General features: G+C 38.0%; 1 protein-coding gene across 3 annotated transcripts in view; it reads left to right on the top strand.

Annotated features, from left to right (window-relative positions):
- LOC100650229 (octopamine receptor beta-3R) overlaps window positions 1-16981 on the top strand; it is an 81077-nt gene that overhangs the window by 44503 nt on the left and 19593 nt on the right. For 2 of the 3 annotated variants that reach the window (XM_048408003.1, XM_048408002.1), the window contains one exon: window positions 1223-3813. The exons of the other annotated variant lie outside the window; for it this stretch is intronic. In XM_048408003.1, the coding sequence (XP_048263960.1) occupies window positions 1223-1248 (26 nt within the window). In that variant the 3' untranslated portion in view covers window positions 1249-3813. Of the gene's footprint in view, window positions 1-1222; window positions 3814-16981 lie in introns of those variants that run through there. 3 annotated transcript variants of the gene reach the window in all.

Here is a 16981-nt window from a genome sequence, read left to right as displayed (position 1 = left end):
AGGGCTATTCTATGGGTATAATTAAAGAAAAAGATGTTGTATAAACGTTAGGGGGTTCAACGCTAGCTAATGCTAAACAGTCATAAGAGAGAGAGAGAGAGAGAGAGAGAGAGAAAAAAGAAAAACTACAAAGTACGAAGAACGTTCGCTAATCGCTGACAAATTTTTAACGAATTTCTTAAAGTTTTCCAAATTTGAGCAGACATTCAACGAATTCTAGATAATTAATCCTAAATACTCTAACTAATTCTAATAAACCGCAAGTAATTTCCTGTACTTGTCACGATCGATATTTCTTTCAACCACGAGAGAATATCGCGGCAAACAGGTTTCAATGAATTAACCGTGTACATTAACAAAATCTCATTCACCATGTAGCAAAAACACTGGCGATATTGATTTTATTCGTTGGGCGAGCGCCAAGATATTTTCATTTTCGTCTGCATTTGCCCTCAACCGTCTGGCACGGACGTTGTAATCCAAATAACGAGTGGAAAGCTTCTCGAGGAAGATGTATTTACACGCGTGTCTAGCATTTCGAGAGATCCGTCGAAAGGAATATTCTTAATAAATAAAAATTTCTTAGCCGGCAGTCTGTCCTCGCCAGGAGAGCTAGAAAAGAAAACCAATATATACAGCGAAAGGAGAAAATGGAAAAGTTCCCGAAGAAAGAGGAAATTGCCTGCAGACTTTGTCGTCCCTTTCGTGTTCTTAGAGAGGCTGGTTCTTGTACTCTCGCCACCAGTACACGTGTGCAAAATTCTCTGCTTGAACGTGAATCGATGCGCTTGATCAAAGAGTGGATTTGCGTTTGAATATCTCTCCTTTTTCGTCGGACTGGAGTTATGATTAGTCTAGTCTAGTCTAGTCTAGGGTTGAAACAAAGGACCGGTAATACGAAACGAGAAAATCAGATTTTCTCTCTTTGCTTATCACGTAATTTTTCCATATGAACGATAGTGTGATTTTTCCATGATTTTTCTTTCGCGTGACTCTGACATTGGAACGTCGTTGATAATTAAAACGGACGAATAATAATCGAAAACGAAGAAACGTGTTATTTCGAACATTTGTATTCCAAATTGGAAACTCGATGACCAAAGTGTGATCAATGTGATCAAAGTACGTAACAAGAGTCGAGGATTACTTTTGGATTACTTTTCTTTTTGTCTAGTTTATACCATCGATATTATCGTAATTATTCTATATTTTTCCTTTCCAGTTGTTCCAAGGGCAGAAAGTCCATAGTCTAAATACGGTAAACACCGGAGGGCGAAGAAGACGATCGTTTTCTCACTTATTCGTGTTTTAATGTTATCATTGTTGCAATTCGACTATTTTCTTTTCAATTATTCCCAAGCTAAAGATTAAAAATGTATTTGCTCGATCGAAGAAGAGGATCGACAACGAAAGCGAGCATTTAGAAAAATTAGTATACTTTTAAAAATTATATTACGTTTCTCGTCTATTAGTTTGCGATATTAATGTTATTCCAACTCGAGTATGTCTTCTTCCCGGTTACTTTGGACTTGGTCCTGTGGTCCGGCTAGAAGCGAAAGAATAATAATAGATTTGAAACGTGAAACAATCAATTGCTTCTCTTTCGTTTTATTGGTCTTTGTTTCAAATGGAAACACGTGTATAGTAGCAAAAAGTGGGGTGGTACTGCGGCAACAGATCAACGAATCGGCTACTTCTTTACTCACTCTATCTACACTGTTCAACTTTCTTTTTTCTTTCTTTCTTTCCTTCTTTCTTTCTTTCTTTATTTCTTTGTAACGTTAATACCATTGCAACGCGAACATTCTTTCTCTTTAAATATTCTGATATTACAGAGCGAAGAAATGGCAAAGAGATTGGACAAATCATTCCTTTTTCCCCTTTTATTTCTCTCTGTAGTATTAGTATTATCGTATTCTAGTATTTCTTCCTTTCGGTTGATCTAGAGTTACAAAGCAAATGGCCGAATCCGAGCAGCGATAACGAGAAACGTCACTCTGATGAAAATATATGTCGCGGTCAATGATCGCGAAAAAGCGTCTTTTTGTGTAATTTTCAAAAACGTCGAAGAGCAAAGAATGTTTCGGGCATATTATTCTTTCATACCGGCTGAAAAAGCAAAAATGTCACGTAAAATTATCGGCATTCTGCGATAAATCTAAAAACTGAACGAATCTGATAATTAGTTGAGAGAAAGTTACGATCGAATAATATAGCTTTGTTTCTTTTTCTTTTCAGCTTTATCTCAGTTAATCCATTAGAACTTTAAAAGCCGAAAATTTCATACTAAATTCTTTATCAGTTTATATCGGTAGACAGACAATTTTTAACTAAAATCCATCAGTCAATTGTACATGTTTGTTGTAGTTGTATTTCTCGATTAATTTTTCGATCACAGCGTAACACGGATTAATGGAAAACATTTATGATAATGGTCAGAAAGACGTTCTTTTATTCGCTAGAAAGTACCGTTAGGTGTAGGACCGAAGAAAATCATCCGAAGAAAGAAAGTCGTTGGTTGGTTGGTTGGTTAGTTCGATGACAAACGGCGTCAGTGCGAAATTGGAAACCGCGACTCACTGGCAGTGCTCGCAAATTTCCAGCGATTATTTATTGTTATTACCGCGGTTTCGTCCGCGTACAGTTGCCAAGCTTGCTCGAGACCGTGAAATTCACGATGAAACGAACGACTTTAGCCTTGAACCCCACGGGATTTTCAAACGAAATTCCTGCTCGAAGCGCCGTCTACATTGGTGAAATTACCACTGTGTAATCGAGGAAGAAACGGAATTAGTTTGCAAGAAGATATTGTATTTGCGTTTGTCGAAGCAAATTGCGAGTGTTTGAACTTTGGAACGAACAGCCGTTGAAACTACTACTATTGTCGGTTCACGACCAGATTGGAAGTAGCTTTCCTTGTAAAAGCTATTACTGCTATAATTTCTAACCTTGACCTATTTACTCTTTCATATCCTCACTTTTATCATGTAAAGTGATATTTAATGGAAGCATTATCAGCGATTGAAGCAAATTAAAATGTATTCGGACGATTATATTAATACGAGGATGATGCAGTGAATATAGTTTTTAGTCAGGCAGCAAGCTTTAATAGAATGTTCTCTTCTTTTCCTCTTTTCTTTTTCTTCCGCTTTTCTCCCTTTTTCTTTCAATATAGCGAGTCTTCGGCGAATTAACAAACGAAATTAATAAATTTTAAAGTCCGATACTGTAAATAAATGCGATCGAATCTTTTAGTTAACGTTAAAGATATTATTTGACTAAGGAGAGCAAAAAAGTCTCACAAATTAATAATTTGACTTGTTATAACTATAATTTTCAGTGTAAAATTTCGTTATTGGATGTGTTTCGCATGTCAAATGTGTTTCAATGTATATAGATGCGTAACTTACGTGCATGTTGAAGATGATGCCAGGAGAAGGAGAGTAAGAGTGAGTAAAAAGTAAGAGGCGAGAAGTAATGGTAAACTGTGTGCGATACAGATCAAAAGGCGGTGTGGTTATGGTGTGGAGGATCTGCCGAGAGCCGCAATTGCGATATCTAATCTATCTATCTACCTATTTCTTATACACGAACAAAATATGTTACATATAAAGAGAGACTTAAGGTAAAAGATTTATAATCCAATGATAGAACCTAGTAACGTAAAAGGGTACTCTACAAATAAGAACTTGATATTCAAATGGCTATATTCGTGTAGAAGGCTACATTACGTACTTGAAGTAAAGTTACCATTCGATACAAGTAATATTACAAACAACATTGTAAAAAATAATAAAACTATTACCCGATTAATTTATAGATCCTTCAGGCTGAGCTTCAAGCTGTATTTATGCTAACGTTCGTATGTCACTGAATGTTCACTAGGTGCTTTTAGCGCACTCGTGATAAATGGATGTTTTAATTAGAACGATTCTTAAACTGCCGTATTATAAGGGAAATTGTGCACTTATTCTGCTAAAGATTAAAATTCGTTGTTAGAATGTTAAAAGGCTCAAAATTAGCTAGTAAGCACCGTATTTAAAACACGAACGAATTTTCCTGAATAAAAAGCACAAATAATGCAAAGTGCGTTGATCGTAGCACACAGTCTGTTGTATTACGATTATTTCTATCGGTACCAAGTCATATACGTATATCGTTGATCGCGCAATTGTAGTAATACCGCAGTTGTATCGATACCAGGATGAATAACGTCCAATTAGCAACGAGCCAAACGATTACCCTCTGATATCCAATAATAACCATATGGAATTACCATTTACTCAAACGAACAAGTTTACCAGAAATGCGAGACACGAATATACGGAACAATGGCGCGGAGCTAACATGCGGTGTCTTCGCGTCGCGATTTGCTTAGTATCTGTAATTACGTGACGCGACTACGCTACTGCGTTGCCTGGATACTCCGTCTAACGGTGACGTATCTATAATGCAATCCTAGTAATATACGTACAATCGAATTACGACTATGCGCTAAGTGCGTTGCTCGCTGATTCGGTCGCCGTGTCTCGTCCTAAATATCGACAAGGTTGCTTATAATATAAATTCGATAAACCGATGTCTCGATCGCGCGACTTTCATCTACGCTTCCGTCTATGCCCGAGGTTTCTCACGACGACGAACTTTCCAGATTTCCTGATCTTTTGCCACATAAAGGAACACAGATTATGCATCTCAGCTGCATCAGACAGATTACGAAAACCCAGAGTTTCCCACAAACATGTAACGAGCGGATATCCTGATACCTATGATGTCTATACATTACTATAGTCCTGTTGTTAATCTAAAAACGAAAACCTAATATTAACGCAACTTGACTACTATTTAGTTACGATAACGAAATATAATATTACGCTGATAGCTAAGTAAAATAAATAAGAGCTCGGACAAGCAACACTCTGTTTAACTGAAATCCCAGCTTAAAATTAACTTGATTGATATCTTTATATTTCGATCTTGTTCGTTCGAAACGAAAAGTCATGCATATCGATAACAATTTTAGATAACGTTAGAAAATTAAGCGGAGAAGATAAGCGAAAGAACAGAGCAGGACTAATTTAAGGTCCCTGACACCTACACCCGTAAGTATTGCCTCACGCAACGTTCATTGTACTTGATTCCATTCCCAAACGATCAACACTCCAATTAAAAACCCATCATCCCCTAACAGAAGAATTCAAAGTCAGTACGCTCCATTCCCAAAAAATTGCTTGAGAAATTATTATAAATAAGGCAATTAATAATAATAATACCACAAATAATATCGTGGTAAATATAAACTACTTATGAATTTATCTTTATCCAGTCTCTTCTCACATGTCTCTTTACACGGTCGTTTTCACAAATTACAGGAAATTTTACCCTTTATCCTTGTCCTTAGGAATATACGAGTTGCAGGGACCAAGTTACATTTTTGTCAGTCACACGAAAGAACCATTAGAATGTCAACTACGTACTTCTTCTTTCAGTTGCTTTCAGTTGTTTTCGGATTAAAAGAAACCAATTTAAAGTTGAAACGCTGCATACAATATGCAATAGCCGGGGTGCGCCTTTACCGTACTTTTCTTCGAGAATTCCTCCGCGAAACGATCGCGGCTACAGAATGGACAAAGAGACATTTTTATGTCTTAAAGCTGCAGATATACGCTAACGATCGGTCGCTTTTTAAAACTTGCTGAAAATTCCACGATTTCCTTAGGCAGCATCTCCGGCTAAACTTCTCTGTCTAACAGCTCGTCGTTTCCCTCGGGTTTTCTTTGTTCGCCCTGGATATTTAGGTTTCCTTGGCTGATCTATATCATGTCTTTTGGAAATAGACTAGAAATTGGCATTTACGGTCGTTGGCATCAGGCTTCGACTAACCAACGAAGGATAGGTGACTACCTACAAGGATAGCCAACGCACGTATAAGTAAGATAACAAAACCATCGAATAAAATACGCCTGCAAGCTATTTTTAGACCATCTTGAAAATCGATACTCATCGTAGATCTTTTTACGAATGGTGTATAAAGCTATCGTCGCAAAAGGCTGTTTGAACAAAAGGATTGACGAGAATTCGAGAGAATCCCGGTCCCTTTCGAGATATGTGCACGTGCGCGCCGATCGATGGAAATGAGTCAGCCGAGCTCTTTCCTACATAGGTAAATAGGTTAGTGGCATTGAGCGTGCGCCTTTAAGGCTGCTTTGCTCTTCCTTACGAGCCGCTTAGTGAATCGATAGCGGGAGAAAGCGGAACGTCTCCTCTAACGAAAACGATGAATCCGTACGCGTGCACAACTGCAACGGGCCATCCCCCTTCGTTCTTTTGCACAACCGTCGTTGTGGAAAACCTCTTACCATTCGGTAATGAACTCGTTAGAACGTAATTTCAGAAACAAGCTTTGCACTTCTGTTGAGAATGGTCGGAAAAGGCCAGGGTTTTCCGTTTCTATATCATCGACTCTGTTGCCCGGGACGTCCGTCATTCACATTTAATTATACGGCTATGGAAATGATAGCATTCACGAGCACAGCCTTGTATCGATGATGAAAATAACGTCAAGTTTGTGGTTATTAGGCGGAGCGCGCGTTTTAGCGTACTAGGAGTTGCCGGTAGGAATAACGAAATATCGAAAGGAATAGCGAAAAGTAAGAAAGGTCGCCCTACGAAGTTGACTACGTAAACGCAGTTTCTTTATCACATATATAGGATACTATGATAAAATTGTAACGCGCGTTGTGTAAAACTTGTAAGATAAGTTTGTTACAAAGTGAGAAATTACAAAAGTACAAAGTGAATGTAAAGTCGAACGTGATGTATCTTTTATTATATAGAAAACTAATAATCCAGTTTACTTGGTAAAAATTGAAGTTTGCTTCCCTTACGCGTCTAACTCCATTCGAAAACCGTCGTGGAAAAAAGGCCGTCTGCTTGACCAAACGTAATTATACTTTGCTTAATAATATTACTTATATATTATAATTTCATTTATTTTACTTACGTTATGCTTATTTTTACTTTCACAATACGCAATTGTGTATTCTTTCGTATATTTTCAAATAATATATACAAAATATGCAAAGTATATTAATTCAATCTACGCATAGGAAAAACGGTAGATTTCAAAACGGTAGATTACAAAAATATAGGCATAAACATAATTTACTTCCTTTTTAATGGAGTAACGAATAAGCGTAATAGATATATCCTGAATACAGGGAATATCGGCTTCATTGGTATTAATATCTTAGATGTTTTCTGCAAGTTTATTCGATTGCGTTCATCTTGCTGGAAAGCTACTTCTCCACAGCGTAATTTATCATAAATGCAATAATTTATCATACTTGCAACGATACTCGATGTAATTTATCAATGAGAGGCGATTAACCGAGCTTCGACCTATTTATTTGTCTCATTCGGACACACCTACAACACTTTCTTTAATTCTTTAATTTAGGTACGATTCGATCGACAAGGACGCGCTTCCGCTCTTCACCTCTAACTTGACAACTTATTGTAATACGATATAACACATTGTTTGATCGTACTTTTCTAGATTTCCATTACGACGGGGACGCTAAATCACCGATGGAAACCACTAATACCATCGAGTACGTTTAAACGACGAGTTTCACTTTTCCTTCTTTCTTTCTCTCTTGCGACTATTTCCTTTTCAAATAGAAATCGAGACAAGCAGCAGCTTTCGCTTAATTAATCAGACTTTTAGTAAGATCGAAACGGTTTCGTTATATGATTTTATTCGTAATCATTTCCACGCTGTTTCAAGGCAATTCGAAGATTGTTCTCCGTGCCAGTTCCATTTCTACATCCATTACCTATATCTGTTCAAATTGTTTCATTGATAATGTTAAAGTTAATTTTTATTACGATATCGGTGCATATTACGTATGTATGTATGTATGTATGTAGTATATTTTACGGCACAATGAACGGCGGAACGGTTAGTTGTCGCAACGTTAACGTCAGTAACGCCGTTAATGACGTAATATCATGGAACGTGATTGGTATTCGCTTTCAAGATAAGAAATGTGAATGAACGCGATCGATTCGGACAAAAACGATATTAGAATGCTCGTATAAACGACAAAAGCGATATATTTTTCGAAACAGGGAACGCAACGATCAGATTCCATAAAAGTATCGAAATTCAAAGATTTTCTCTTAAATTGTTTTACATTCGGTTATTGATGATAATTACATTGAATATTCGAAATAACGTTTGTCAAGAATTTAAACCAAGCGATTAATAATAATGTTAAATTTATAGAAATTTGGATAGCAGTGAAATGGAAAGATCGGCATTACACATCATATCAGAGTATCGGTAAAATCACTTTATACGAAAAGCATAATATATTCGTATCCGTAATAGATGTCCCTTTCGCTCGTACTCCTGAAAATTACGCTAAAAATTATGCTGAAAAATATTCCGTTCGAAAGATGTTCCATTTCTATAAAAAATTTCTATAAAATTATGTGGAAACGCGCAGCAAAGGTAGTTTAACATGTGCAAACGAAGTAATGAAACGTACGAGTAGTAGGAGCTAACTTTACTGGAATAGAATTGTAGCAATTTGACAGATCGATGAAGGAATTTCGGGTGAAAAATGCAGAATTCCGGGGGAACAAAAGGGGGCGAAATGATTAAACGAATTAGCTGGCGCGGAACACGAAGGGAATGGAAAGCGGTGTGCACAGCCTTGCCAGTTTATAATTAGAAATTCTCGACACGATTGCAAATCGTGCACGGTTACAATCTATTCCAGCCCAGGGTGTATCATCGGCTGAGCGGAAGTTGGCTGAAATTAGCCAAACGGCACGATAAATTACGTAACGTCGGGCCTATTATTAGACGCTTCGACGTTTAATTAAAGGTTTAAAGGGGGCCGCGTTCTTGCGCGTTAATGAATTTAACCGGTGAAAATCAATTACCAAGTAAGTAGTAGATACTTTAACGAGTTACGAAACTTTTCGCCAAGTGGCTATTTAAGTTTCGTAACCGTGCCGGCGATACCACTACCATACGATTTTCGATTCTACCTCGTGGAAATTTTCATTGATTTTTACTTCTTCCATTTCTTTGAACGTACCCCGTTCCCCTCCTTTCGCCAGCCATTTCGTTCGTAGCTTGATTTACACTCACTTTTACTAATATATTATCGGTTTTATATTTAGATTGTGCGAAACACGTTGAAATCAGAGAAGCGTCAACCTTATTTGGCCATCCATTCACCCGCTTTGTTCATTCCATTGGCCAATCTAATTAAAGAACAACTTGCGCTTTGTTCGGAACCTGCCAACTATAACGTTTACGTTATAACAACGATCACATTGATGAAAAGTCGTTAATCTTTGAATTTCATTAGCACAGTCCCGAACGATACCGTCCATATCGGCGTTTAAATATTATCCATTACCATCGTACAAGATCGAATCTCATTTTCGCGTAATTTTCGTTTAATTCGCGCAAAAAATATAATTGCCAAGAGCAACCTTTTTAAACACTTTTAAATAATTCTATATAATTATCGTATTAATAATTAGGTAAAAAATAACTATGTATAAATAGTTTATTTGTAAATGGATTTGTCGAAGCAACTTCCTCTTAACTTCCTACATCCGTCTTTATCATCGACTGTCGCGACTGTCGCTAACGCAGTTCTTTCGTTCCCATCTTGCATCGTGGATAGACGTTACTATAGAAATCGCGAAACTAGACGAGCAATTCGTTCCGTTGATTAGGCGAATAATGCCTTTGTCGCTGCTGTTAATCGGGAAAGATTACGGCCCGAGCTGGACCTAATGAGCGTAATCCTCACGACGTATTATCCCTGCATGTTGATTCTGTCGCTCATCGATTGCTTTCTAATTACGTGTTTCGCTGATTCGGTCAATCCTGATCTAATTGGACAGAGGGAAGCTGCGCGATCGAACGACGCATCGCCAGTTTCAATTTCGAATCACCGTCTACGATGCACGATCGTTGCGGTTATAAAGCTTGCCACCGGTCACCGTTAGACCATATGTACGTGTATGCATGTAAGTAATTCGAGACGACACGCACAAAATGTGCTTTAGCTTAACTCTATTTTACGTACGACAATGTAATTTTTTTTTACCGAGTTTTCTATTCTAATTCTGGACTAAAGAGGGTAGTAGACGATCGACAGAAAGTTATTTTCATTCGCGTACGTTTGTTCTATCGCTGTATATCTTTTCGAAACGAATCCTCAAACGAGAAGCGTTATTCTCCGCTTATTATCGCATCTCCTCTTCTTTCGCTGATCGCTTGACCACCTTATACACGACATCCTACACAAATATAACTCGAAGCGATATTCCCCTTATAACACGGTTTCCACATAGCACGACTCGATAAACTCGGGTAATTCTCGTGTTTTCGTTTCGATCGAAACAACGAATTCCCCTTGTACACGTAATAATGCGAAGTCCGCGCGTTCCATAGAACCGATTCTCTTGATTTTCGTTATTTCGAAATCTTGCTTAATTTTGCGGTTTCGATGCAACACGGAACGAATTGCCCCTGTTGTACAAGAGTTGATTGTACTTTGTTCCATGCTTGAATGAATGATAACCAAATCACTAAAAACCACAAAAACTATTAAAAATTTATTTAAACCATCGTTAAAACTACATAAAAAGTAATTAAAAGGGATTACACCTATAAAGGTAAGACGAAAATAACCGAGAATGGAATTTTCTCGATCGCGTGATGATCGCTTTCCGCCTATCTCGCTTCCCCTTGTTCCATTTATTCTCTCGGTTCGTCGAACCGAGCTGCTTACGAGAATTTAACCGCTGAGTTTCGAATTTGCTGCTTGGATTAAAACGAGCGTTACTGCAACATTCGTTATTCCGATTTAACTTTTACTCGTGAAAGCAGAAATGCAACTATAACTATTATGGATTAGGCAGGATTCGTAAGATCCGGTGTCATCGATCGTCTATCCGTCGTTAACCTTCGCCGGTCCACAGCCAGCTAAAACGCGATTGCACACAGCTTACCGTGCGTCGCAACCCGAAGTCACGTCCATCAACGCGGACGGCATATTAACGCAATTTATCCGATCATCGTTATCCAGTGATAATAATACTCAATTGTCTTGTCAAAGTTGCGATAATCCACCGCGACTATCGACCCTGTACCGTTAAAAAGGGTTATCGATCGTTCGATCGCAATGTCTCCGGCTTTTCGCCTATCTTGACCTTTTACCTTATTTACCCCATATATAAAACTTATTTCGGACATGTCATTGTCGAAATGACGATTTGGAGATCGTTATTCAAGCGAGGTCTTGATCCCAAGGTAAAGATTACAGCGCGAACAATGCTACTTTTCGTTTGGAACTTTGCGAAGCGCTAACGTTTTGCGTTCTAAACTTTCCCCAGATATAGTTTATCAGATAGCATTATATATTATTCGTACAATTTGTTCACACGTTTCGCCAACACCAATGTGTCTGCTAAAACATCAAAACTTTCCATCGATTAAGCCAAGTGGATTTTGTTAAATACATTCGTTGATAGCAAACAAGTTTCATTTATATACCTGGTTAGTTCTACGAACTTTGTCGCAATCTTAACATACTTGCTGAAAACTGAATCTCGATTTGACTTTGCGCAACTCTATCGCCCGAAGAGGATTTGTTCATACGGCTTAGATCGATCGATCGATGATCGTTTCAGCCTTGGTTTTAGCCCCCGTTGGATAGGATAGTTTTAGATATGTTCGTGTTCGGCGGAAAGTACGAAGTAAACGTCGTGTTTGCGAAATAGAGTACAGTTTGGTTTTACAGAAAATTTAAACGGGATGTTTTCGCATTTCTACATTTTGATTCTACAGATTTCTCTGGCTAAAGTTGAACGATTCATTCTTTAATATTAACAAAGTAAATTGGGAAGGAAAATTATCATTTCACGAGCTTAGGTATTTCTATAAATACGTTTACAGAAGTCAATTCGATATAGAAATACGAAAATACAAAATACAATAAATTTTATTTAAGAATTATCAATCGACAAATCAATTTTTATTCCTCCTGATGAATACCAGCTACCCTAAAATCGTAGACATTCCCTTTTATTATTACGTTGCATTACGCGGAAGGCATTCGCAAAAGCTTCTCATAACCGGCATTACGTCGATCTACGTCGCTGAAGCGTCGTACAAGATTTTCATATTCTCTATGAAAGGGTTACATTGTTAACAAGAATACGGCTGGCGATACGAAAGTGAAAGAAAAGTCTAACTTGTGGCTGCTGTTCTACTTTCGAAATTTGTCGTTTATACGTGACTGTTTATCTTGGTGCATTGTTACGAGGCTTATTCACGATCCCATCGTTATTGCGTTATCGCGTTATTTCGTGAGAAATACGCGATGAAGCTCTCTAACGAGAAGTACAATGGACGCGTGCAATATATTTTTTCGGTAGTCCGCGTCTACGAGTTTGTCTCCACGTGGCAACGTTGTACATATATAATGCATATACGTCGCATCTGCTGGAAGCGCGTTTGCGATATTTTGCGCAAACTGCATTTTCACGAAGCTGTCACGGTATCGGAACCGCCCGCTACATTTCTCCTTCCTCTTTCGATATCGCTGTCGTTATCGCCGTTTTAATTAGCTGCGTAAGAGAACTGGAGGAATTTATTGAAATCTTTGCGATTCTTACTACTTTTGAGATTTTGAATGTTCGATTCGAGCCCGTTGAAAAGCGAAGCTCTTTAGAGTTGTCCAAATTGTTCGATTTTAAAGAACTTTCGAACGTTTGGCGAATATATCGGTCAAGTTTTCGAAATTTCAAAGCCTTTCATTCCGCGAATCTTTACCAAAATTTTAAGGTTTTTTAAATAATTTTGCTTCTTCTTGCAACGATCGTTTAATTAATTAATCCGTCATTGATAACCGTTTTCAAGCCCTGACATTACGTTACATTTTATTAAAAGAATTTATTTTACGAAATACCAAGTAACCGAATCGAACGATGAAATCTGAGTTGAAATCCGAATTAGCAACGAACTAACGATACGAACAACGAAGATTCCATCTTCAAAACGAACCGAGATACTTAATTAAAGTAACCTGGTGTTTAAAAATAGCTTGGAGAAAATCGATGTTTCATGCATATCGCAAACCTCGTGCAATACTACATTTCATAGGTCCGTAACAAACGTTTTATCACGTACGTATTAATTCTGATTCCGCTTTAAAAGAATCTCGATGAAATCTCCTTCGATCGATTCGTTTAATTCTCTTTTTATTCTCAAACAGAGTAATCCACAACATCCGGTTCGTTTGATCTGCACAGAGGTAGGTCTTGTTCCACTTTTAATCGTAAACCATTCGAATCGATCGTTCTTATTGTCTGCGTTATCGTGGCCATTAATCAAGGATGCCTTCGCGAATCTTGTCGCATTCGTTGTTCCCGCGAGAGTGACATCGTTATCTCATGGCCGCGCCCTGATCGCGCCCTGTTCGCCAATCATGCTCCACTTTCGCGCTTTTGTCTAGAAGAAATCGTTAAACGCGGATGTATCGTGTTCGTGTGACGTTAATTTGCGCTGACGAATCTCTCTTTCGTCGCTATTTTCTCTCTCTCTCTCTCTCTCTCTCTCTCTCTCTTTCTCTGCGTTGATCGTTTACCTCGTTATCCTCGGTCGGACGACGAAAGACTCTTCTTCTTTCTCCAAGAGTTACGTACATTTTTCCCTGATCTATTCGCAGAATCAAGTTGTTCAAAAACTAATAGGAACAAAGTCGATGGTGCGTGATGATCGTGTTTAAAGGATTTCATTCGCTTCTGAAAATTTGGCAAACATATATAGAAATGTTTACGAAGGAAAGAAATATTTAGAAAGAAATCTTTTCGTTTTCAGTGCAACGTTCGCCTTAACGAAACGAAGAGAGAACGAAACAAAAACTACAGAGTCACTTGTTCCAATTTCACTCTTCGATTTATACTCGAACGAAACGAAAAAAGAACGAAAGGAGGGATAGAGAGTTGCCCTGTCGTGAGAAGGTTGTTGCCGAGGAAAGTATCGTCGCCAACAATGGCTGTAATTAAAAACTTCCTTCTCTGAACTTCGTAGCAGTCTTTACGTGTGGTCTGTTACGCAATCGGGTTATACTACTTAGGAAAAAGTTTCCGCTCGTGCAAGCAGCGCATCTCCAAGACTTTTCCTTCCGGTTGATTCCGTCGAGAGTTACGACACTTCCGATGCATTCGACGATCCCAAGGCAACTTGTACTGCTTGAGCCAACTTCCGCTCGCTAGGAGAACTTTCTTCTGCCGGCTGATTCCAGCCCGGTGAGTTACAACTTTGCACCGTCCGCTCAGCTCCGCTATCGAATTTTCACGTTTAAGTAACCTTTCTTTCTTCTTTGGTACACGAGAAACGTTTTTGCATCGGCAACTTGGCTGGAAACCGAACACTTTCCTTCTCGTGGTTACGAATGCCATCGAGTTACACCATTCAATTAAAGTTCTCTTTATCGTCGCAGAGTTATTCGAAGGCCACCGGTGAAAAATATCGAATCGAAAAGTATAGAAAAGTAAGTTTAAGATACGATATGAAAAGCACAGAAGGAAAATGTACATTCTCGTCCATCTTTTGATTATAATTAAATAGCAAGATCGTAACCTGACAAAATTGAAAAGATAAACAATCCGTTAGGTTCGAATAAAATAGCTAGTTGTAAATAGAAAGACAATTTTTTTTTGGTATCGTGGCATCGATCGACAACTTGCTGAATTTTCACGCTGCTTTCCTGCAAACAATAGGAAATTTCATTTATCGTTCCTCTGCTTGTAGTCTTTGCACGTCGTCGATCAATCCCATATCGGAATTTGTCTTTTTATCCGACATCGGTTGACATCGGTTATGCGTTTTACGTGTTCCAACCATAAAACAATAACGATAGCTTTTGAAATTGTGTTTCTCTCGTAGGAATTTTGCCTCGAAATTACCTCGATTCTTCAACAATTTATACAGCGTTCTCTCAGTTTTCGATCATACCGCGATCTTGAAGACCTCGTACGCGTAACAGACATTCTTGCCACATTCTCCCCGAATCGCTTCTCACGTGTTACCTATGCTCAAGCATAACTCAAGCATTCTAAATTACAATCAATCCTCACGCTCGTAATATGTTCAATTCAAATTTGCTATTTTCTAAAAATCCTCGATGAGGTTTCATTGTGAGGTGTCCGTTGAAACGATAGGTCGTACTACTTGAGAAACGTCTGTCCCTACTTGAGAAATGTGTATAATCATACACAGGTGTATGAAAACCACATATTCGGTGCAAAATACAATTACTCGGGGTTTCAGCTGTTAATCGTGTCGAAAATCTCTTAATGTTGAATACAGAAAATATAATTTTATATTTCAAGCAGCTATAAAACTTATAATCAGAGAAGCAGATTTGATATCGTTTCAATTCCAAGTTCTCCACTTTGATACATTTTATTCAGCACTTTTAACGATGAATTTTACAATCACCGCCTCCCTCCCCCCCCCCCTTTCCTCACTCTCCTATAACGTATGTGTTTGTACGTATGTGTATCGAAATCGTATTTTTAGAGTACCGAAACCTGCTAAAAAAGGATAGAGTGTATTATCATTTATCAAATGTTAGCGGACGTGGCGTTTGTAAGTATGCAGCGCGAAGACTATAAAGGATTACAGCTGCAGACATTAGTTTCGTTGATTAACCATTATATTCGTCAAATTGGCAATGACTCCCCGTTTACGAAACTTTTTTTTATCGCCTCGATTGAGAGACACAGCAACTTGGACTCGCTGTTCGACCTAATATCCAGTTATGTTCGTTGAACAAAGTTCTCTTCGTTGGTAATACATTTAGAAGACGCTGCTGATCGATCCAACTGTGATTTACTACTTGGACAGAGTCTATCCGAAGTCTTTTCCACTGGTAACCAATCTAGAAAGCTCTTCCATTGAATATTGCGAAATCGTGGATAGCGTGTCCGCCAACATATAGGGTTATACTACTTGAACGGTGTTTTATTCAACAGTAATACATTTTAAAATTGCTCGTATCTATCTATGTCTGTGGGTCTTTGTTAGAATTTCCAACTATGCCGTAGTCTTTAAACATGAAATCAAAGAGAATCTAACATGTAAGTGAATACACAGACGATTTGTTACGCGAACATTTAATAGTATCGCGCGATATTTTACGTGTAGGAGGGAAGAATGGAATCGTATTAGTGCAGAATTGAAAAAATTATTGAATTGAAAATTCGAGAAATCCTGCAAAATGCATAAAGCTTGTTTTACTGCTTCCGAAATCGATCGATTCCGCCAACAAAGTCTTTTGGAATAGCCAGAGACGCGATTATCTTTCATCTCTCGACAGAGGATAGATTCCTCGTTGTAACGAATTCGTAAGAAGCTCGAACAAGCATCTCCTAATTAAAATTATTAAACATTTAACTTGTTGTCTCGAAGTAGCGTCGAAATTAAAAATAACTTTCCATTATTACTTTTAATTTTACTCCTTTATGTTTGAAAATTATTTCGTTAAAAAATATCATAATATCATTGTATTTTTTAAATCGAATAACAAACATCCGAATTACGCATCTTTTTCGCGCAACTATTCATAATTATTTTTCAAATAACACGAAACAATAGGTATACGAAGCAAAAAGAAAAATAAAGCGGCGAATGCGTGATGTTCACAATCATTTTAGTGAAATTTAATTGTTCGATTTCGCTGTTAAATGTTATGCGGTGACAGACATCAAAGAGGCGGATTTTACGTTTCGCTAGTAGTGCCTTCTGGAAGAAAGATGAATTTCTCCAGATAAAGATATAGACATCTCCAGATAAAGTATAGATATAGCCTATAGCCAGACGCGACCGCAAGAACCCGACCGTAGGCAGCAAGAGTAAACGAGCGAAAACTGT

This window comes from Bombus terrestris, chromosome 8, assembly GCF_910591885.1.
Source record: "Bombus terrestris chromosome 8, iyBomTerr1.2, whole genome shotgun sequence".
Taxonomy (NCBI): Eukaryota; Metazoa; Arthropoda; class Insecta; order Hymenoptera; family Apidae; genus Bombus; species Bombus terrestris.
This window is presented reverse-complemented; position numbering and strand designations above follow the sequence as displayed.